Below are 23,708 nucleotides of genomic sequence, written 5' to 3'. Positions count from 1 at the left end.
TTATGTTTTTAATTAATGTGAAATTTAATGTCTAATACTACTAGACTTCATTCTTAGTTAAAAAAAATATAGCGATCAATTTTTTAAATAGAGTTAGTGATAGATTTTAATGTTATCTATAATAATTTGGATAAGTCAGTTTTGAAGTCTTAATTAGGGCAACGAAAACATAAATAGTGTTAACATGTGTGATGTGTATAAATTGTATGGGACGCGTGCATACCAGATATGGGAAACACATCGCATTATGTTGAGTTTGCTGTAGGATGTTGCGAGGTAAGGTCCAAACGGAACCAAACGTGTGTATAACTGAATAGAAAACACATAAGTGCTTGTTATCTCATCTCTCTTTCATTGCATGCAGAAACTGTTCATTTTTTAAGTCTAAGTTTATCCATATGTCGGCGAAAGGAGTCAAATCGAGGCACATCTCCTTTAGCTCTTCTTTCGGTTCCCTCTCCTCTACTTTTGTTTTCTTTTGGTGCTTCATTTATTTTCCAGAGCAAAAACCAGACCCCATGAAAAGGAAGCTATTCTTTTTGTTTTTTTAACATAAGGTTGCATAAGAAAGCAGTGAACTTTGTTGGTTCCACATTTGATTTTCAATATAGGTTTGACTATTAGTGTACACTGACATAAGCAGCATGAGAGCTAATTGTGTAGCTTACCTACGAAGAGATTAAATGAGGCTCTTGATTTAATTAAACATAAGATTTACAGTACTTCAGTGTTATATAGTTCAAGAGAAATTGAAGGGATTTAAAGTATATTTAATAAATTTGTTTGGTTTGGATACCAAAAAAGGAGAGTATAATTAAATCTTTTCAATCCATCATCAAAGAAAAAACAGGAGTAACACAGTTTTCCTTTTACTCAATTAGAAAATTTAAGCAATTCATTCATTCTGCTAAATCAACTTACTAGACTTCTTTAGTATAATATCACAGTGTAATCACGTGTCAACAGAACAAGAATACAGACGCTCCATATGTAGTTGTCACATTTGATCACTGTGATGTCAAATTAAATAAAATGAAGATCTACAGGCTTACTGTTTTTTTCACTAACTAATTTCTACCAAAAAACTTAGAATATTCCCAATTCTCATGGGATTAATTTATAAATTAATTAATTAGTTAATTCATATTGTTTTTATTCACTCATCTTCGCTTGACAGTTAAAGCAAGTGTAATGAGAGAGAAAAACACACATAAATAGTTAGGAGTCTGGGTCTGCAAAAGAAGTGATGAGTAATCAGAATCAAAATGTACACTGACAGAGATATATTATTTGCAAGATATAGGAAAAGAAAAGTGAAAGGGATAACAAGGAAAAAAGAAAAAAAAAATGGATTGAAAGAGATGTAAAAGCACTTCAATACCAAGTGAACCAATTCCAACTCTCCTTTGTGACTTTTGCGATCTATATAACATTATTACAGCATCTTTCTTTTGTACAGACTTAGTTAAAAATATGCAATTGCTGGATAATGATTTACAAAACACGATTAAAGTGTGTCAAGAATGAGAGTTGCTTATCATAAGCAAAAAAACAAAATAAAAAGAGACAGAGACACGTGTATATATGAAAAAAATGTGAAGTAAAAGCACTAAACAATTTGCTCTTAGATTCCTCTCCTATATTGACCTCTCATTTCTCCATCTTTTTCCTCTTCTTCACTGCCAAACTCCATAGTCATACACTGCAACAAAGGAAAAATGTCGAAGGACAAACATTCCAATGATCCGAGACGCGCAGCATGCACGGCCATCACCATCTTCCTCCTCTTAGCAGGTGTTACTCTTCTCGTGCTCTGGCTGGTCTACCGTCCCCACAAGCCCCGCTTCACGGTGATCGGAGCCGCCATCTACGGCCTCAACGCCACCACCCCACCGCTCATGTCCACCACCATGCAATTTTCCGTCCTCATAAAGAACCCCAACAGGCGCGTCTCCATTTACTACGACAGGTTATCCGCCTTCGTCTCGTACAGGAACCAGGCCATAACGCCTCAGGTCCTGCTGCCGCCGCTGCACCAGGGCAAACACACCGCGGTCTCGGTGTCGCCGGTGATCGGAGGAACGGCGGTTCCGGTGTCGGTGGAGGTGTCAAACGGGTTGGTGGTGGACGAGGCTTATGGGGTGGTGGGTCTGAGGCTCATATTTCAAGGCAGGGTGAGGTGGAAAGTTGGTGCCATCAAAACTGCGCACTATGGACTGTATGTGAAGTGCGATGTGTTGATGGGTTTGAAGAAAGGTTTGGTGGGTCCGGTTCCTCTCCTCGGAGTTACACCCTGCGACGTCGATGTATGATGTTTTTTTTTTTCTGTCTTCAATTCAGTGTAATAATGTGCAACTCTATTTTTTTTATTCCCTTCCAAACCAGAAAATTATGTAAAGGGGTTAGTTTTTTTCAAATTCAGTGTGTTAGAAAAGGTAAAAATGAAAGAATTTCCAAGTTGCAGTGTACAAGGTTATGTTTTTATTAATATAGAGGAACCAAGGTATGCGTGTTTCTTCTCTTACTCCTCAAATTATTTGTGAATGGAGCTTTTTCAACTGTGCTGCAATGGTTATGGCACTTGTGCAGCAAGTAATTGGTTACATAGCATTGATATTTTTACACCATAACTTGTCTCTGGTTAGAAAGGTGGAAAACGATGCTAAAATTTGCAGGCTATGGGAATGGAACATTTGGATTTGTAGACTCTAAAACTGGAGAAATTTGTTGATATGAAGTGAAGTTTTGTTGTAGATGTATGAACATAAATTCAATAATTGAGACTTATCTATTTATCATAGTTCATAATCTTAAATAAAATCAATAACTAATAACATTAATGCTTCAAAAAAACTTGATTTCTAAATTAAAAATTATTTATTTATTTATTTCAAAATAAAATATTGTTTTAATATTTTTAGAACTTATAAGCTATGATTAAGAAAATAATATTTAATATTGTCCTAGAATTTCAAAATCAATAAGGTTTCCTCCAAAAGTTAGGAATGAAAATAAATAGAAATAATAGATGAAGATGAAAGTATAATTAAAAATATAATAAGTAATTTAATCTGAAATGAATAAAAGATATATAGGTGATAAAAGAACAATGGTATAAATTCTGAGGTAGTGAATGGTGAGCATAGCATCTATGAAGCTTCCTCCATTGGAGTTTGATTTTGAGAGTGAAGTTTTGTTATGAAGGTATTGGATTCCCTTTTATGTGATTGATTTAGTGCATAGTGGAATGAAGAACCACAACTTAGTAGGTAAAGGAATCACTTTTTTAATGTATGTTTTATTCAAAGGGTCCAAGATTATAACTTTTTCATAATCTTCCATCTTCTGTCTAAGCCTTCTTCCTGCAAAATTTTAAAAGTTGGATTTTGAATCAAATTTTAAAAGTTAAGTAGGAAATGTAACATTCAAATTTCTTCTCATATCAATTATCTTTGTTTTTTTTTAAGTTCTATATTAAAACATGATCTGGATTTTGCTTCCTGTACTCCATAATTTCTTCGTGGACTCAAATTTTCCAAAACGAGTTATTTTCTGCATTTTTTCTGTTCTTCTTTGTCTACAATAGTGGTGTAGCAACGATAGTGGCAATAGTGACAACAGCGGTAGTAAAAGTGGTGATGTTTGAATTTTTTTCTGTTTTGTACAGTTTAGTAATTATGTGTATAGTTAGCAATTGTGGGGTGAAAGTAATAGCCCGTTCCTTTCTTTGTAAGTTTGTTTGGAGTTGTAGGCCTAATATTTTCCTACACCCACTTGTATTTACTATCGGCACTGCTATATTTACTTCTTTCGGTACTCTTAAGTTATTTTCATGAAATATTTAACAGTGTTTTTGTCTTCTTCGGTTCTTCTTCTTCCTTATAACGAGTTCTTCTTCTTCAACGACCTTCTTTTTCTTCAACGAAATTCTTATTTCATATTTATTTTGGTTGAAGCTTAGCGATATGTACTTACTTTTTCTTCATTTACACTGTTTTTGTCAAGTTTTCCAACGAGAATTATTTATAATTATTTATCATTTTAATTCAATTTGTATAATGGAAAATTTAGTTTAGAGTAAATATCGGATTTTAAAATCTAGTATATGAATGTTTCAAATTTCGAAATTTGATCTAGGTACTAAATTTTGAAATTCAGTTTAAAAGTATACTAGATTTTGAAATTCGGTTAACGAGTGTCTTAATTTTTTAATATACCAGATTTTAAAATCTAATTTAGAAGTGTATTATATTTTAAAATTTGGTGTAGGAGTGTATTAAATTTTGAAATCCAATTTAGAACTATATCGGATTTTGAAATCCGATTTAGATGATACATTTACAAAATCTCATAATTGACATGTTCTACAACTAAACTATAACAACGAATGATGTTGTTAAAACGTGATGAATATATTTATTTAAATAATTGTGTTGACGAATTTAAGATGGTAAGTGACCTCTTTTGGACACATCCTAAAATGCACTAAAATTCTTGAATGCATTTAACATTGTAATCTTGATTGATAACACATACAAAACCAACAAATATAGTCGTCATTACTTGAGCTTGTTGGTGTGACATTAATATGGCTAACTTTCTCAGCTATCTTTGTAATTTTATTAAGGGAAGTGAGTTCTTGAAAGACTAGTAGGATTAATTCTTACATTTAAGAATGGTCCTAAAGTCATTGTTAGTAGCATATACCTAGCTTTGATAAATGCGATTAGTATTGTATTTCATAAATGTTATCATTTATTGTGTCGTTTCCAAAAGTTTTCTAAAATCTAGTTTTGAAATATGGTATTTACCCTTAAAATTCAGTGCTTTTCTTAATAGATCTCATTTACTATGGATTTCTAAATCCGTTTTACCTATTTACCAAAATTAACTATTTACCAAAATTAACCATCTAAACTCTAGAATTTCAAATTCCATTCACCCTCAAGTTATTTCCAAATAAATAAGCAATACAAAAGTAAAAATAAATAAAACTTACCTTTAGAGGAGTGTTGTGCAAAGAAGAGTATGCGTAGAGAAAATGTAGAAAGGAAAGATTGTGCTTGTAGAAATTCGAAGAAAGAAGGTTGTAAGTTGGGGAGAGACACTAGGATAAACGTGAGGGGTGAGGGTTGTTGAGAAAATAAATAAGAAGAGAAAGAGAATAATTATGTTTTTAGTAAAAGTCAAAAGAAGTCATTTAAAGTATTTTGGGAGTACAGAAAGAAAAACTAGGAGTGCATATATACTCAAGTAGAATCCATGGGCCATTATCCATTTCTTTCCTTTTATCCTACCAATTATGTCAGGTTGTTCTTTATTTCACCATAACATAACAGATTGACATGAATGAGATATCTTGTGCAGACATTTTAGATGCAAGATATTTTTGCATGATCCTAAAAAAAGAGTTTGATTTGGAAAAGGGCAGGCAACCAGGAACCTCCTATCCAAGGAAAAACCATAAAAGCCCTATCCTACAACCTTCAAGCCATGTCATCACACTATCCATAATCAGAACAAACGAGTGGTTCAGCACTTCAAACTGTGGCAGAAGCACTTCCACATTCATATCTATGCCAACAAAATTACAAACACACCAAATAAATATCTCAACAACATAATCTATATTCTTTCCCTGTTGTCCTCAGAATCCATCATACCACTACTTGCAATGGCTTCAACCTCCTCCTCCACCCTCTCTTTATCCTCTTCCTCCACCCTTGTTGACGCCAAGGCTCCAAGGCAATCGCCATCTTCTTCCCCACAATGTGTCACCCTTCCCACTCTTCCTCCACCGCCTGTTCAGTCTCAGACTCGTCCTGGGAAAACTGCTGCTTTCTGTAAGTCGATTACCTCAAAACCTTCCTCAGATTTCATAAACAACTTAATCAATTTCTCTTATAACGTCGGTCTGAGTCGTGAAGATTATAACTTTCTGCTTCTCTCTACCACTTTTGTCATGCCCAAATCATGGGTAGTTCTAGCTTTTCTTCTTCACTGTTGTCAACTTTTCAAGGTTGATTCTTTCAGGTCGCAGGATTGCTCGAAATGTTATGGGAATGGCTACCACAAGAGAGGCACCGGCAGCAGAAGTTGCCACGACTGAGCTTGCTATTGCTGAGACGCCAGAGATTGTGAAGACTATTCAAGAAGCTGTAAGGATCTCAAATTATCTGATCAAGTAACGTACTTGTGCTAATTATAAAAGGGTGATGCATGTGAAGTTGGTATTGTGTTTCTGACTTTACTGATTAATGTTGGCTACGTAGTGGGAGAAAGTCGAAGATAAATATGCAGTGAGTTCACTGGCCGTAGCTGGTGTGGTTGCATTGTGGGGCTCAGCTGGAATGATCTCAGTAGGTTACTTTTTAATACTGAATTTTGTACTGTGTTGCCATCGAATGCATTATCAAGTTGTTTCTGATGTAAATTATCAAGCTGTGGTAACATAAGCAATGATTGTCACTTGTAAAACAGGCAATTGATAGGCTTCCTTTAATTCCTGGGGTTCTTGAGGTTGTAGGCATTGGCTACACTGGGGTAAGTTCATTGAACTGTTTTCAATTGAAAATGATCATCAGTAGTAGTTCATCTTCAATTTGTCTTTCTTTGCAGTGGTTTGCTTACAAGAACTTAGCTTTCAAGCCAGACAGGTAGAGCCAGATTCTGTTGATAATATAGTATGATTTTGTTGCATGAATTAACTGGATGATGAATGTTTTATTTCCATAATCTGGTTGGTGTTACAGGGAAGCTTTTCTAAGAAAGGTAAAAGAAACATATAATGAAATACTTGGGAGCAGCTAAAGCAGTGAGGAATTGGTGCTTAGATGCAATAGAGATCTGTCTTGCAGCATTTTGTTGAAGATGCAATTTGTCCCAATAAGCTTCTGACCATACTTCATCCCATGTAATGTAATCTAGCCTCAAAATAAATGTAATATTTTTAATATATCAAATCTACTTCAACATGATAAACATTTTAGTTCAGTTAATGTGCATGAATTTTAAGGACACCTTATCATTTTTTCCATTTCATTTTCTATGTTTAGCATACTTGCTAAAATAACTTGTAAAAGAGAGCATCAACACTATTAATCTTAAGTCACTTCAAGCAAATGGAGCATAAGACAAGGGAACAATTAGAAATAGGTTAGTATTCTATATGTCACATCATATAACTTACTAAATAAAAAATATACAATTAAATTTATGTTACAAAATTTTTAATATCACTAGCTAATTTTGACAACGTTTTAAGCTAACACATAAAGTAAGCCCTTTTTTAACTTCTACACGTTCAAATTTATAAATCCTTTTATATCTATAAGTTGACCTAATTAAAAACATAACTTGACCACACCTTATTTAATTTAAAGATTGGAAGAGGGAAAAAATTTTCCAAGCAACTTATGGGAAAATAATAATAATAATGCTTTCCAAAATCCATAAATAATATGGTATTATTACTGTTAGAAATAGATCTTTCTATAAAACCATTTTCATGAAAGGAGTTCTCAAACTTATGTGAAAGTTAAGTAAAATGAAATAATATTAATAGTACTCATAACTAAACAAAAAAAAAAAACAAAACACTGACATATTTTAAGTGCTTTTTTGTTATATCTATGTCCCATGTTTTAGGGTTGAATTATTCCAAGTTTTTAAGAAATAGATAAGCTTAAAATATTTAGAAGTGGGTTGCCTTTGTATCTTTTACCTGCATTGCGATTTTTTTATGAGTTTTAATAAGAGGAAACACTAATAATATATCACAGGAAAATAATATTTTGACACGATATTTGAATGTTACATTCAAATCAAATCACACGTGGTATTGTGATTGCAATTACTTATATGCATTATTAGTTATGTGCATTTAGTGTAAAATATGTAATATAAATATATAGCAGTATTTAACACATTTATTTGTTGTAAGGATAATATGTTATTGTAGAAAAATATTTTTGATAATTTTAGATGTGATAAATATGATATACTGTTCTACATTAGTTTTGTGATATTTTGTGCTAATTTAATAGGTAAGAAAAAGTAAAAACAAAAAAATTATTAAAAAAATACACTTAAGTTTTGGTTATATTCAAAACTAAAACCAAAAAAATATTAGATTTTAGTTCTAGTGATATAAGAAGTGTAATACTTTTGGATTAAAAACATTATTTAATTTTAAAGATATTAAATATCATCACTTTCTACATACACCAATATTATTAAACCATGATATTAGACATTAAATTCTTAAAACATAAAAGTACTTATAGACATTCTTTCATTATGTTGTGAGTCTTACGAAGTTATTTAAAACACATTAAAAGCTATTTAAGATTGAGTTTGATGGATTCATGATTTGCATTTAGATTGAAGGATAGGGAAGCATTGAAGACGAAATAAAATTTCAATCGAAGATGAACTAAAATTTCAATAACTTCGTCTTCTATCTTTTCCACTGTTCGTGTAATACTAATAATGTGAGTCTTCTTCAATCAAGTCTTTCCCATCTTCGCTTTGAAGGAAAAGATGGAAAAGTTGATAAGAGTTTAATGCTTCGACCTCATTGCATGTGTCATTATTCAATAGACTTCTATACTACGTAACCCTTTCAGCTCTATTCTATTCCACATGATCTTTTCAATTTTCCTCTTCCCTTATTACCCTTAATAAAATTCTCTCTCTACGTGAGCATGTAAGTTTGTAATTTGAACATCAAATTCAAATAGATTATGATATATTAATAAATTTTTCACATGTGTCACTGTTTTATTAGTTTGTATATTTAAAACGATAAATCACTTATAAAAAAAAATTGTTAAAAAAATATTTTTCAAATTCAAATAGCGTATGGTGCCGCTACTTTGTATCAAATAGAAGCTGCAACATGTCGTCTTTATTAAAAAGAATAACGAAGACCTTCTTTATGATAATATATTATTCATGGAGATCATCTCATAAGCACTAGTTTCCCATTCTATGGTAGAATTTCACATTCTGCATAATAATATTCATTACTTGTAGAATTCCATAACCCAGTTGCCACATACAGAGCATATGAATCTGATCCCACTAAACCCAGATGCTTCTGCCAATTCTATGATTTGTTGACGTGTTCGCTCTTTCCCTCCTGGGTTTTGAGTCATCATTATGAGATCAGATCCCAAAGCACCCTTAGCAGTAACACTTGTCTCCGGCACCATCGACACAATTGAGTCCACCACAATAACCTTTCCATCATCAGGAATCCCTTTGTAGCAATTCTTCAACAGCTTCACGCAATGTTCATCACTCCAATCATGAAGTACCCACTGAAATTTTTTATCCACACCAAGTTATCATGTCAATCAATCGTGTCATAAACACATCAAAAATCGTTGCTTGACAATATTAATTACCTTCATAAAAATGGCATCTCCTGAAGGAACGCTTTCAAACATGTCTCCTCCCACATGCTCCACACCTGCAGATTAGAACCACCGTGAGTTTATTACTTGTATGTCAGAGTTCATCGTAGATGACGAATTAGAGATCATACCTGAATGGAGAGGGGCATTTTCCACCACATGAGGCAAGTCAAAATTAATAGCCTGAATGTGAGGGTATTTGGATTTGATCAATTTGAGGTTGACTCCATAACCTCCACCAACGTCGACGAGCCTGGTGACATGCTCAAAACCGTTGTATAACTCAAGAATCCTCTTCATAATTATAGTGGTGAGGCCTATCATACCGTTGTTGAAAACCTCGTTAAACCTGGGATCCACACGTGGATATTCGAAGGCATGCATGCCATGGGCCCTGTCGAATGCCACACCCCCTTCTAGGATTGCTCCTTTCAGTTCGCCCCTGAGTCAACACCCCACAACTCAATAATTTGTTGCCTCAAAAGAAAACCAAAAACAACTGAAAATTAAGGAAAGATTTATGTTCCATGAATAAGGGTAAGAAAAAGTTACCAGCTTTTCAAGAAGATGTCGTCCAGAAGTAATTTGACGGAGGATCCCAATGATGCACCTTGAGGATCGGTGACAAAATATTTGGAAGCAGGAGAGAGGGTGTAGAACTTCTGAGGGTGTTGTTCTTGTTGAGAGATAGAACAAGATAGCAGAGAGTGACTCACCAAAAGGCTAAGAAGACGATCCAACATTGCAGGAGCTTCAGGGTTCTTGCTTCCTATCTCAACTGCGATCTCTTTCGCACAGAGTTTGCCACCTTTGGCTAAGATATCAAACACCCTCAGCTCAGACAATGTTTTCAAAGCCATTGGAACCACAAAAGCAACCGTCTTTTCCATGCAAAATGCCAACTCATCTTCTTCTTCTTCTTCCCTTTTAAGATACCCCTCTCTCCCATTCACAGCTTTTCTACTTGATTCTAACATTTCAGCCATGGCAGTTCAAAAACCTGACACACAACAGTTATAGTAATATTGATTTCTGCAACGCAGGTTTCAGTTCACCTGGCGATTCACCTTTTTATAGACACCAACTCATGCCGACAACATATTTCTGTTGTTAGTCAAAAGTTACTACGTTAGTTAAGTTTTACTCTTCACAGAATGAAACTTTACTTAGAATTTTGAATGAATTGGAGTTGGAAAGAGTGTGCATTAAGTCAACAAAGAAGAGTACAAAAAATTCTCTTTAAGTTTCCTAATTAGACCGCTATTCTATCTTTCAGCGGAAATGAATGGAATATTGTTGAAATGGAAAGTTCTTTGGTCATACTTAGATTGTTCAAAGCAGTCGCTAGAAGATATTTGAATTACTCTCATTAAATGAATAAACAATTTACTTTTTCTTAAAAAAATATTTAAAAGGTAATGATAATGACTTTTCTCGTATTCAATAAAAATTATTTTATTATTATTATTATTTTCTTAACGTAGTGTGCTAAAAAATTATCATATTTGTTAATATTTATTTTGTTTGCAGTTTCATTTGATTTTTTTTTTTAAATAACTCATTATAATTTAACTTAAACATGATGGACTCCGTATATAAAAGAAAGCGATGGAATCACTTTAATAAAAAATAATATCATTTTAAAATTAATAAAACTTGTATTTTAGTGAGTCTGAGTCTGAATGTAATGATCCTTGAAAAAAACATAATAGCACCTGTTCTCACTGCATCATTTTTTCCACAAAGCATTCATTATATAATTTAAACTTTTAAGTTATTATAAAATTGTGATAGCTGACAATAAATTAGTAATTATGAATTTAATATTTTGAGTTGATTGAAAAATTATATTTTCATTCCTAAAAATTGTGAGTGATTGATATTAAAGAATTTAATTAAAAGAATATAGTTTATTTCTTTTTGCAACTGATATTGATTAATTAATTTTACTACTGTAATTTAATTAAATAAGATTATATTTATTTTAATTTTAATGATTTTTATAATAAATGTTTAATTAAATGTTAACATAGATTGCCAAGTAAAATTGAATTAAAATGTTCAATTAAATGTACCTTTTAATAACTTGTAAAATAAATGTTTAATTAAATGTTAACATAGATTACCAAGTAAAATTTTAATTCTAATTAAAAAACCTTATAGAATTTTTAAATTAAGAAACTATTTTATTTCTTAATCTGAGAAAAATAATAATTTCCTATTCTAAACCCTAATATAATAATAATAAATATTTATTCTAAAAAAGACATGCACAAAGTTATATTTTAGGATTCTGTATAAATCAAATTTCACCTTTTTTTCATTACGCATTTAATGAAGAATAAATTTCATTAACATTTATATGTTTTCTTATATGTAAAATTGGTGGAATGGAGCTCCCATTTTTTCACGGTTGTTAAGACTAGTGGTTTGCTAATATAATTTTGGAAAAAAAAATGTTGTTTACAAAGCTTAAAAGTTAAAAAAATTACAACTTTTTTATAAATTGATTTATACACAAGTTACTTTTAATTTCTAAAAAGTATTTTTTTATTCTTTGAAATATTTATAAAACTTTGACCAAACGTACCATTTAATACATGAAAGAATAGTCAAATTTATTCTTTATTTTGATGAAAAAGATATAAATCAAATTAAAATAATTATTTTTAAATATTACGACCACAAGTAGTGATCAGAAGCAAGTATGGTCAATCGTGAAATTTAAATTCAAATTTGATGTCTTTACGCTAACTCATTTAATGAAAAATGTATTATTTTAATAATATATGACTAAAGATGTTTTTAATTGATAGGCTTTTATTTTTTTCTATCAAAAATATTTTTATTCTTTAAAAAATAAAACACTCTCAACTTTATTTTTAATATTATATGATACTAATTATTTATTTAGATATTAAATAAAAAATTTTAAAAATCACATAATATAATATCGAAATGGGTTATTTTAAAAGTAATATTTACATCTATGTAATATATATTATTCATTAATTCAAAATAAATATTAATATATAAACTAATTAAGAGAAAAATTTCATTCAACATGAAATAATAAATTCAAATTTAATGTTCATGTTTAAAAGCTAGACTGTATTAAGAAATATTCATAACTTGGACACTAAATCTAATATTGCTTTATGAGTTACTTAATTTATTTATTTTTTGTAATTTTATGAGTGATGTTAAAGTTGAACACATGTCTTTAGTAGGTAGCCTTTTACATGTTCCACGTCATCATGAATCTAATTAAAACTGTTGTAAACAAAGATGACATTCCAAAGAAAAATAAAAGAACAAATTTGTTGTGTTCACGACAACTAAATTTAAACATTAAAATGAAATATTACGATAATTAAATAAGTTTTAATTTATTTCATCAAGTTAATATGACCAATAAAATAAAATGGACTTTGGCACATATTTTTCCTTCCACTAATTCTTCTTGGGTGTTGTTTCCTCTACCACCATCACTTCTCTCTCCACTTCCTCAACCTTAATGCAAAATATTTTAATTACAAAAATAACCTTTTTTACTTTTAATCGTATTTATTTACTTTAAATTCAAACCCTATGTATCTATCCATTCTCACTTTTCACTCAACCACACCTTCCAACTCTCCTTCTCTCTTTTCAAATTCCTCCCAACTCCACCACATTCGTTCTTCTCATCTCCTATCTCTTATTTCTCTCTTGGGAGTCACTTTCCTGTTTGCCAAGACATGACACATTATAATAATGTGCAAATGTGTTTTTGCAGTCTTTCTGACTATGCTTTGTGTTGTTTGCTCTCTGAATGCAAACATGAAAACACTTAGCATTCCTTGCCCTTCATAATTTCTGATGTTGTTTTATTAACTTTTTTTTTAAATGTCATATATCTATACTCATGTCCTTGCAATTAGGTTTTTATGTTATGGTAGTGAAAAATATGATTGAAAGTTCTCAAACAATAGCTGTATATGTATTGGCCATTTGTCTGCATTGTGCTACTGAATAATTTTATTCTACTGGAGTAACATCTTTGAGCAAAACATTGCAAAGAATAATTGGAAAATCAATATAAGCCTTTTTATGTATTTTTTGTGAGCCACTTGATATAGTTTTTTGGCCCAACGGATATGGAAGAGAGAAATAAGAGATGAGAGATGAGAAGAACGGATGTGGTGTCTAAAAAGAGAGAGAGAGAAGGAGAGTTGGGAGGTGGGAAAGTGAGAATGGATAGATAGATAGGATCTGAGTTTAAAATAAATAAATAGATTAAAAATAAAAAAGGTTATTTTTGTAATTAAAAAGATTTTGCACAAGGTTGGGAGGTGGAGGGAGAAGTGGTGGTGGTGGAGGGAGCAACACCCATCCTTCTTTGACTTTCATGCTACCTTTTTTTGCACCTCATTTTTTCTTTCTGCACTCCCTAAAACATGTAAGTTTCAAGCTATTCTCATAAAAAATATAATAAAAACCCTGCATTTTTTTAAAAATTTTTTGGATTAGATATTCCAAAACAAAATTCTAGTCTAAAATTTTTTCCACAAAAATGACTTGTTTGAATCAAAAAATTAAAAAAAATTTAAATTTGAAAAATTTTGGAAAGTATTTCAAGTGAATAGAATAGAATAATTTAAAATATTTTTAAAAATATAAAAAAAAAATTGTGATTATGTTCACTCTATTCACGAAAGTCGAATCAAGTGAATAACATTTTATGAGGTTGGTATACTTTCAATAAAAACCCTTTTTTTAATCAACGTTACATGACACCTCGGTTTTCGCAAATAACATTTTTATCTGTACTGAAACTCTGGATGTTATGTTTAAAGACATCGCTTTTCCTTTTTAGTTCGTAGCTTTCTTCCTTTGTCTGACATTTTTTTCATTAAGAAATGAGAAAGATCACAAAGGGTTCATTCTCTTCATCATTGTGCCGGGAAAAAAAAGTATTTTATACAAAACTGGAACGCATTTCTGCCCTCTGCTTTCCATCCACTATGAAAAAAATAATTCTCTCGAAACTTAACAACTAAAGTGTTTCCTGCAATATTCTCTTTTAAAGTTGAAATCAGAAAAGAAAACGACGACGACCAGGCATTGAGGCACGTTTAAATTTTGTATTGATCAATGAAAAACCCACAATAAAGTTTGAATAGAATGATATATTACGGTAAAAACTACTTTACAAGTATAGTTTATTAATTAAAAAAATTATTATTTTACTTTCTTTCTCTTCACGATTCATTATTATGCATTTTATATTAAAAAATGATCTATTATTCAACATTAAATGGTGTTCAATTATAAGAAATAGTTTTTCAAAATTAAATACTACTTTGTTTGGATACCATCCACCATCGGGTGTGAACCAAAACTCCCATTAACACACTACACACTACAGTGACCTTCAAAAAAATGGCATCTCCTTATATGGAGGTTAGGAAAGTACGTAAATGAATGCAGTAATTTTTTTAAAAGTTATCATTTTCAAGTATTAATTAAATTAAAAATAACACAGTGTTTATAAAATTAATTTAGTTTCAAGTAATTTAGTAAGGCAAATTATAATAAGTATGTTTAAACTAATTTAAGAGAAATAAAGAAAAAGACATAATTTTACTATTACAAAATTATTTTTCAAGTTACACAATTTATATTAAACTTAAAAAAATAAATAACAAAAAAATATGTGTGATAATATTTCTTTTTATATAACTAGAATTTATTTATGTTGGATTGTTAAGGGTGTAACGTAACATTTATATTGGACTAACCACTACAAGAATGTTTAGTTTTAGTTACATATAAGTACCTAAATTAAGCTAACTTTAAGATAATTTTAACATTTATCTTTGTTTTGATTTTGTTTAGATTATGTTTAAATTGGAAAATAGAGAAATTATATTAAAAATCATTTCATTATATACAGATTGTGATTAATGTGGTTAAGCGGTAGAAATGGTGTTCAGCACCACAAAGGCGGTTAAGGAAACTTTCATGAGTTGGAAACCTCAAACATTTACATTTGAAAAGATATGAAATGTGACTTTTATAGCTCGAGTCTAAAATATGCGCTTAAGTTCTAAGAAAGGTCGTTTGAAAAGATATAGAATGAAACTTTTGCGGTTGAATACTAAAATTGGAGCTGAGCACCTTTGACAGTTTATAAATACATACCTCATGTCCTCATTTTATGCATTGAGTGAATGATTAAATATATAGTAGCAAAGTAGGAATGCAGTGTAAGAGGCTCGAGAGATTTGCTTTCATTGTAAATCTTATGTCTAGATGGAACTAGGTTTGCATTGTAATATTTTATGAGTAGTTGAACTTTCTTGTTTCAAGATTAGATGTAATCAATTTTAATTATCTATACTTGTACTTCTTGAATATTTATCTATGCTTTTATCAATTTGTCTGTGAATTAGTCTATGCTTGTTATTGGATGAATTGATTACTCGTCTTATTTCACTAGCTTGGGATAGATTATGAACTAGTTTTAAGTTGTGGTTTAACTAATTTTCCTCCCGCTTTTATATGATAAGAATAGATCTAAGGTTTTAGCTAGTTATAATATTGATTTTAATGCAAGTGATTCATTAAAATATAGTTACGGAATAATCATAGTGAAGTTTGATGATCATAAGTTGTGTGTTAGGAACAAACTTAAAGTTGCATTTAAAGAGCACTCCTAGGACAATAAATGATTTGCGTAAGTACATAGACAAGATCAATAGTGATGTAGTAGAAGATGATGACTTTGCTATTATACCCTTGCACCACCACTCACATGGATGCTTTCACATATAGCAGCTACCTCCCTTTGTTTGTCTAAATTGCCAAACTTTGCTCTTAACTGCTCGTTAGTAAGGTTCATATCTCGTATTTGCCTTTTAAAAAAAGGTTCGCCTACTTCAATAGGTAACATCACATTCGTACTATTTGGCAATCATATTGATTTGACACGTGATATTGATACTGACTTAACACGTGACACTGACATTGTCATGTAACACACTATTGACTTGACACATGACAATTTCCTTAAATTAAGAAAAAAAAATTTAAAAATAATTAAAAAATGACAAATTGACAAGTGATATATTGTTCATCTTTAGTTAATAATTTAGACAATATCATTAAAAAAATGATCAAATTAAATATAATTTATTAAAATAGGAATCACATTGAACTATCTAATCAAAATAAGTCTCGTATTAAACAAAGTTAATGAAATTAGAAAAGAAGTATTTAAACCAAGAATAAACAAGTTTTTCCAAGACCATTCCTGCAGGTAAAAGCAATCACATTATAAAATATACATTCCCAGCCAGACCTAAAAGAGAAAGTTCCCTCCATGTATAGAAAGAACATGTGCAGTAGCGAAAAGATAGAATTCATGAGGTAGTAGTGCAATCGTAAGCTTTGCAGGTTGATAGCATGTGTATGTATAATATTTGTTTATGTTAGACAAACTTGTGCGCACCATTTGGTTTACTTATATACGAAAACTTTGTGATTTCAATTGGTCATGTTTTAATTCTATAAAATGTCTTCTCTTACTCAACACACGTCAAATTTTATCGTCAAACACCAATTCCAAAACAGAAGAATTATTATGTATTGTCTGTCCAATTTTAATGGGCTTGATAAAAAATATAATTTCAAAAAATAAGTATTCAAACTCTTTCCAAATAGCTAATAATTATTTTTTAAGGATACTAATGACTACATTGACTCTCAAATAGCTAATAATTTGAAATTTGCTTATAATATGCTATGTTACAGAACACGAGCTTTGTTCTGTTAATTTAAAATGCATAAAAGCAAACATGTAACGCAAAAAAGGACAATTAGAAGTAGAGCAGAGGAAGCAGAGGCATATAACGTAGCATATGGTGTGATCTACTTGAAGAACTCCATAACCCAGAAAAGGTTGACATGACATTCATATCTGATGCCACTAAATCCAGCTGCAGTAGCCAAATCCATGAACTCTTGTTCACATCGCTCTTTCCCTCCCGGGTTTTGAGTCATCATCAAAACATCCATTTGTGAAACTACCTTATAAGCATCATTAGTCTCTGGTGTTTTTGGAAGAACTGCTTCCACTACTATCACCTTTCCATCATCAGGAATTGCATCATAGCAGTTCTTCAACAGCTTCACACACTGTTCATCACTCCAATCATGAAGTATCCACTGCACAATTCACATATTGTCAAATCTCAATGAATGAGGTTGGTACAACAACTCATACATCATTTTCCATAAAGTTCTGTCTTCAACAATACCTAAACAAACTTCTAGCCTTACAACAATGTTTTCTGCAAGAATAATTCTATGACTAAGAGTCTACTTTAAAGTTGAAATTGGGAAAAAATACGACAACGACCAGGCACTGCACGTAAGAATTGAAGATGAGAAACACGTTTAAAGTTTGTATTAATAAAAGCCAAAAAAAGTTTGAATGAAAAGTTTAAAAGTTTAAACTAAAGTCAAAAAGATGTTTCATAAAACGATAATTCCTGTCTCCTTTAAAACCAAATACTACTACTTTATAGCTAGTTTGTCTTGCTATCATCCACCATCACCACCCAACCAAAACACTACACTTACCTTCATAAATGTGGCGTCTCCTTTAGGCACATTTTCAAACATATCTCCCCCAACGTGTTCCACTCCTGCAATATTAGGTAGCTTTAGCTATTAAAACCGAACGTCTTTAACAGTGCACAGCTCATATAGCCTTAGAGAAACTAGACACTAATGTTAATTGACAAAGAAAGTAGGCAGTGACACTATTTATGTTATCGAATGGTAAAACTCAAATTTTAGCAAATTACTGTTTAAAAGGTGGAAAAGAACTTTTTTGTTTTTTTGAACTTTCCACAACCACAGGGTTAGAACGTGTAAGGATAATACCAGGATAGGAAGGAGCATCTTGAATGACGTGAGGCAAGTCGAAATTGACGCCATGGATATGAGGGTATTTTGAAGTGATCAAGTTAATGTTGATCCCAAGACCACCACCAACATCCACCAGCCTTTTTATGCCGTCAAAACCTTTGTAGGATTCCAGAACCCTCTTCATCACCAAAGTGGTGTGATTAATCATTGCTGTGTTGAAAACTTTATTGAACCTTGAGTCCAACCTTGGATACTCAAAAGCATGGGTGCCATAGACCCTGTTGAATGGAATACCCCCCTCCCGAATTGCATCTTTCAGCTCAGTCCTGAGATTGTTAAAACACAGTCATTTCACATACAATCATTATACTGATATACCAAACCGTGTTTTTGACTCAGTAGTGCGGTTTTATTCTTTTATTTTAATTGAAACACTTATCACCAGCATTGAGTTTGAACTTGAGCTGTTGCCTCCATATGATTAGCAAGAGAGAAAATGAATGAAGTGGACATGAAGGAATGAAAATGACATGTATCTAACAGCGTAATTTGTCCAAATACTTTGTAAGTTCATGAGCAACGACCAAAAATTCCACACAGCCATAATAATTGATAATGATTATTAATTACTAATCATAGCTACACCGATTTTACCATAAAAAAGACAAAACTTCACTCAAATTAGATGATTATGCAGAAACCATTACCCCCTTCCACAACCTTCAATAACAAAAAAGAACTGGTCACAAGTTTGTGCGACCAATTTTCCATCTTCATTGTTAATTGAATCGAAGAAAGAAAAGTTTGAAAATTGCCAAGGTTCAGAATTGGAGAAGTTTGAATAGTAAAATCTCTTTCTCCTTCCTGTCTAAATCGTTTAAGCTAAAAGGGGATCCCTTGTGTAAATCGTTTGTGATGAAAAGGAGATAAAATGATAATGATAGTTTAGAGAGAGAGAGAGAGAGAGAGAGAGAGAGAGAGAGAGAGAGAGAGAGAGTTTAACCAGCTGTGTAGGAAGATTTTGTCTTGGAGCAAGGCCATCAAGGGTCCCAAGGAAACCCCATCAGAATTGCGAGCAAAGAATGTGGCGAGGGGAGTGATGGAGTAGAGCCTGTGAAAGGTGGGAGGGACAAGGTTGTCGGAAACGAGAGAAGAGTGAAGAATGGAGTGAGAGGAAAGAAGAATGAGGAGACGATCTAGCATTGAGGCTGCTTCTGGGTTGGTGCAGGAAATCTTGGATGCTATGTCCTTTGCAGAGAGCTTAGCACCTTCACCCGCTTCTTTCAGCACCTCAAACACACCCAGCTCCGTCGCCGATTGCAGTGCCATCGGTAGCACCACGGAGCTCACAAGCTGCATGGCACGCGAGAAGCTTTCTTCATCTTCTCTTCCTTCTGCTTCCTTCTTCTTCTCTTCGCCGTTCGGCATTGACTTTGGAAAGTTTTCCATCTCCACTTCAACCTGCAATCTCTCACTAGCTTTTACACTTTAAACTGCACACGCTGCTTTTATTCTTCTTCGTCCTTGTTTTTCCACTCTGCAGTAAAATGATTTATCTCAAGATAGATAGAGACGTTTCATCCTCTCTTTCTTGCTCTTTTGAGAGCTTCTTTACAAAAGATATTTTTTACAAATTAAAATATTTCTTTTTTAAAATAATAATAATATTAATAATGGTAGCTATATATAAAATATAATAAATTATTAAAAATAATAATAATATTTGTCTGACTTCAGTTTGGATGATTAGTTTTTTCTTTTTTTAAGTTTAGTTTAGTTAACTTCTTAATTTTTGGACAATTATATTTTTATATAGATTATTTTAACTTAATATATATATATATATATATATATATATATATATTATTAAATTTAGAATATATCAGTATAATAATAAATAAATAATGAATGAATGAATGAAAAAATAATAAATATATGTATGTGGTAAAAAATGTGTCAAAATATATTTTTTTAATCTTGTCCTTTTGTGATCAGCCTAATGCAGTAAATGGTGGTGATCATGATGGTTAGTGGGAACATGGGCCCCAAAGTTTTGAGATACACCTAAATAATCCTATTCAGCCAAACTTTCAAAGTACTTTCAAAGGATCATCAAGGAACCAATTGTACCTTCCTTCTCCTCCTCCGCTGCCAATTTATTTATTATCATCCTGAAAATTTATTTATTTCATTTCATTATTTGCTTTATAAGAAAAATAAAGTTTTAGAAAACATCATCGTACTATAAGTTGATGGAAACTAAGTGTTTGCAATTTTTACTCTATGGAAAATGAGAAATCTTTGTATATAACGTTGGAATCAAACAAAACAGGGTTTATGGTCTTGACCTTAGTTATTCAAAGCAGAAGAAGTATATGGTTGGTGGGTTGATTGGCCTGTGTGGCTCAAAGATATCGAGGATCAGAAATGAGTATGGAGCAATGTTCAAGGTTAGTTATATAAGGATAATATATTTTGATAATATTTTTTTATAATATTTTAATATTATCTATTTGTCATTATATAATTAATTCAAAATTATTTTATAATCAATAATAATTATTATAAACATCAATATGAACCAATCAATAATACATAAATAATATTAAAATATTATAAAAGAAAAATATTTCAAATTTTATACTTCCTCCTAGCTTTAGCCATAGCCTTACCATAGTTGATATTACACAGATAATCTCAAACCTCAATTTGTGGTTTACCTTATTTGTTTGACAATGATTTTTGTGTCATGCATTAGCTTCGGTGATCAGAGGGACCAAACATAAAAAAATATACTTTATAGTCACCAAAATACCAAGAGAATTGAGCATTCTACATGAATTTCAAAACAGCATATAAATTGTATATCAAATGGTGCTTGTAAATTGTTTTTTTTTTTCTACATAAATTCCCTGAACTAATTTGCATCTGATTTATGTATTTCATTGGAAAATGTTGCAGGTTTACGAAGGTAAGGTTGAACGAAAACATAGACAAATTCAAGTTGTCGGTATTGCTCAACAAGTGCACAACATAGATTTTATTAAAAAAAGGAAAAAATTAAGACTAAAAGATTATTTCGATCACTCTCTTTAGTTTTGTGCATCTTCATTTAAAGCAAAACTTTTTCTTAAAAAAATAAAACTTTTTCAATAATCATTTCCTCTAATAAAGTAATAAAACAAAATATAAGTAAATTCTTTTCACACAAATGCACACACAACATCCTCAAGGGTAGCTTCTCCAATCAAATTTGAAAACAGTAACTTCTTTGCTAAAAATGAAATATATCACTTTACATGGAGTCTCTTCGACAAAAAGTGAAATATATCATCTCAAACAACACAACCTTATCGACCAAAAGTTTAACATAACACAACACAAAAAGATGTAGACTCTCCTACATTTTTATGTTCACTTCTTCATTCTTCCACTTCAAAACTCAACCTTTATTTTTTTTTTCTATGTTGAATCTTACTATTACTTTTTCTTTAAATCTACTCAGTCGCACTTTTTGTTACCCAAGTATAATATACAATCACTCGTTTAGTATGTATATTTATAAATTTTATTCTCATCCTTAAAACTCTAGATACTCTTTAGAGATTTCAAATGATCTTTTAATAATAGTAGAATATTAAATATATTTTTCATACATTTCTATTCATGTTTATTAAAAAACTTCTTTAAATCCTATATACTCTTTAAAAAAATTTAAGTGATCTTGACTATTAAATTATATTTATATTTCTAGTTGTTAGAAAATATCTTTAAATTTATTGTATATAAAATAAATCTCACACATAATAAATGATATATTTTTAATAAATTTGTTTACGAAATAACCTATTTATATTATAATAATTGTAAGGGCCTGAAAATGTAGGGTTATTAGGCCTTAGGTTGAGGCAGCCAGACCCGTAAAACTAAGGACATTATGACCTTAAAAGGGACCTTTCAAAATCTGAGTTCATTAGCCAACTTTCCCTTCTCTCTCTAGAACTCTTATTTTCTCTAACCTTGCTCTGCCTTCTACCTATCATTCCCTCACATTCAGCTATTGCATGTTGGATTAGGTGGTGCTCAAGTGACCGCGGCGCAGTGAGCTTCGCAACCATCCAATTAGATTTTCCTTCTTCAGCGGGGTTTGGTCGGGTCCTTGCTGTGTGAGGCACTGTTAGAGCATTCTAGTGGATTGTACTGCTCAACTCCAAGGTAAGGGGAGCTAGAATACGTTTTTAAATTGGTTGCATGTGGTGTATGTATATGGATTTTTGTACTATTATGCTGTTGATGTTGTGCTTTGATTGAGAAGATTTATTTGCATGTGCTGGATTGTATGACTATGGAACAGTGCAATGTGTGTATACTATTTTGGATGTATCTCATTTCTGTAATTTCTATGTTGATGTGTTTGGGCTGAGGGATATGTTGTAACAGTGAATGGATGGAAAAATTGGTATTCGGTAAGGGTTTTAGGTCACTTTAAGAGGAAGTGAGGTGGTGATTTTGGGTATTGGAGGTCTTGAGTGCAACTGGGCAGTTGGGTAGCTCAGATAGGTCTATTTTGACTTGTTAGGAACTTTAAACTAGTCTAAAATAGGTTCAAAGTAGTAGAATTGGATTTGGGTCCCTAAGTTGTTGATTTTGTTGTTCTAGAATAGAATTTGAATCTAAATCACTTTAGAATTGTAGTAGGAAAGGTTATAATCATCTAGATAAGTTTAATTAGGTATAAAGCATAATCTAGGGGTGTTAGAAGTTGGGGAAACTGGTTAGAATTGGAAAATGGAGTGTGAGTTGCATAATTCTGCAAGATTCTCGTTCTGCAGATTATGCAGACTCGCTGTGCGAAAACATTCGCTCAGCGAGTCCTCGCAACGAGGTGCTCTTTGTTTAGTCATTCGCATAGCGAGTTGGTGTGCTGTGCGAGAGACTGAAGAGGGTCACTCTTTGTCTGGTGATTCACTTTGCGAATCTAGTCGCTATGCGACTGGTAGTGATCTGGGTTTAATGTCAATTAATTCGAATAGCGAATTTGGGGCGCTATGCGAGAGTTTAAGGTCTGATAATGTGTAGCAGAATTTTCAGTTTAGCATAGCGCACAGACTTGGTGCGTTGTGCGAATGGAGTTTAGCATAGCGCACAGGCTTAGTGCACTGAGCGAATGTGAGTGAGTAAAACCCACTGTTTTTATTATTCGCACAACGAGTTTGGTGCGCTGGGCGACTTGCCCAAAACCTGTTTTTATTCTTTTCATTCCTGTTTTATGATAACCTTGAAATGTGTTTTGATTATTAGAATGGTGTAAAAGTATCTATGATATTGTATGATCGGTGAGGTTATATGTTTGGATTCAATGTGATAATA

At 31.7% G+C, this 23,708-nt stretch overlaps 4 protein-coding genes across 4 annotated transcripts; 2 read left to right on the top strand and 2 right to left on the bottom strand.

Moving 5' to 3' along the window:
* The first annotated feature begins 1,187 nt into the window (after positions 1 to 1,187).
* Positions 1,188 to 2,524, top strand: LOC124843107 (Late embryogenesis abundant (LEA) hydroxyproline-rich glycoprotein family). Its single transcript, XM_047319744.2, has one exon. The coding sequence runs from the start codon at positions 1,719 to 1,721 to the stop codon at positions 2,310 to 2,312; it is 594 nt and encodes a 197-aa protein (XP_047175700.2). The 5' UTR covers positions 1,188 to 1,718; the 3' UTR covers positions 2,313 to 2,524.
* A 3,077-nt stretch (positions 2,525 to 5,601) lies between these two features.
* On the top strand, positions 5,602 to 6,993 carry PSI-P (photosystem I P subunit). Its single transcript, XM_047319785.2, has 6 exons — positions 5,602 to 5,843; positions 6,034 to 6,158; positions 6,273 to 6,359; positions 6,481 to 6,543; positions 6,619 to 6,656; positions 6,753 to 6,993. Exons 1-6 carry the CDS (start codon positions 5,675 to 5,677, stop codon positions 6,808 to 6,810), a joined length of 540 nt encoding a protein of 179 aa, XP_047175741.1. The 5' UTR covers positions 5,602 to 5,674; the 3' UTR covers positions 6,811 to 6,993.
* Positions 6,994 to 8,888: 1,895 nt separating this feature from the next.
* Positions 8,889 to 10,549, bottom strand: LOC124843131 (cathecol O-methyltransferase 1-like). The gene is made up of 4 exons (XM_047319779.2): positions 9,972 to 10,549; positions 9,551 to 9,861; positions 9,411 to 9,475; positions 8,889 to 9,323 (listed from the first exon to the last, which is right to left on the bottom strand). Exons 1-4 carry the CDS (start codon positions 10,403 to 10,405, stop codon positions 9,027 to 9,029), a joined length of 1,107 nt encoding a protein of 368 aa, XP_047175735.2. The 5' UTR covers positions 10,406 to 10,549; the 3' UTR covers positions 8,889 to 9,026.
* A 6,566-nt stretch (positions 10,550 to 17,115) lies between these two features.
* Positions 17,116 to 19,870, bottom strand: LOC124843151 (cathecol O-methyltransferase 1-like). The gene is made up of 4 exons (XM_047319797.2): positions 19,342 to 19,870; positions 18,354 to 18,664; positions 18,048 to 18,112; positions 17,116 to 17,630 (listed from the first exon to the last, which is right to left on the bottom strand). The coding sequence occupies exons 1-4, from the start codon at positions 19,785 to 19,787 to the stop codon at positions 17,334 to 17,336; spliced, it is 1,119 nt and encodes a 372-aa protein (XP_047175753.1). The 5' UTR covers positions 19,788 to 19,870; the 3' UTR covers positions 17,116 to 17,333.
* Positions 19,871 to 23,708: the final 3,838 nt, after the last annotated feature.

This window comes from Vigna umbellata, chromosome 2 (assembly GCF_029865625.1).
Source record: "Vigna umbellata cultivar VRB3 chromosome 2, Vumbellata_1.0, whole genome shotgun sequence".
In the NCBI taxonomy this organism is placed as follows: domain Eukaryota; kingdom Viridiplantae; phylum Streptophyta; class Magnoliopsida; order Fabales; family Fabaceae; genus Vigna; species Vigna umbellata.
This window is presented reverse-complemented; position numbering and strand designations above follow the sequence as displayed.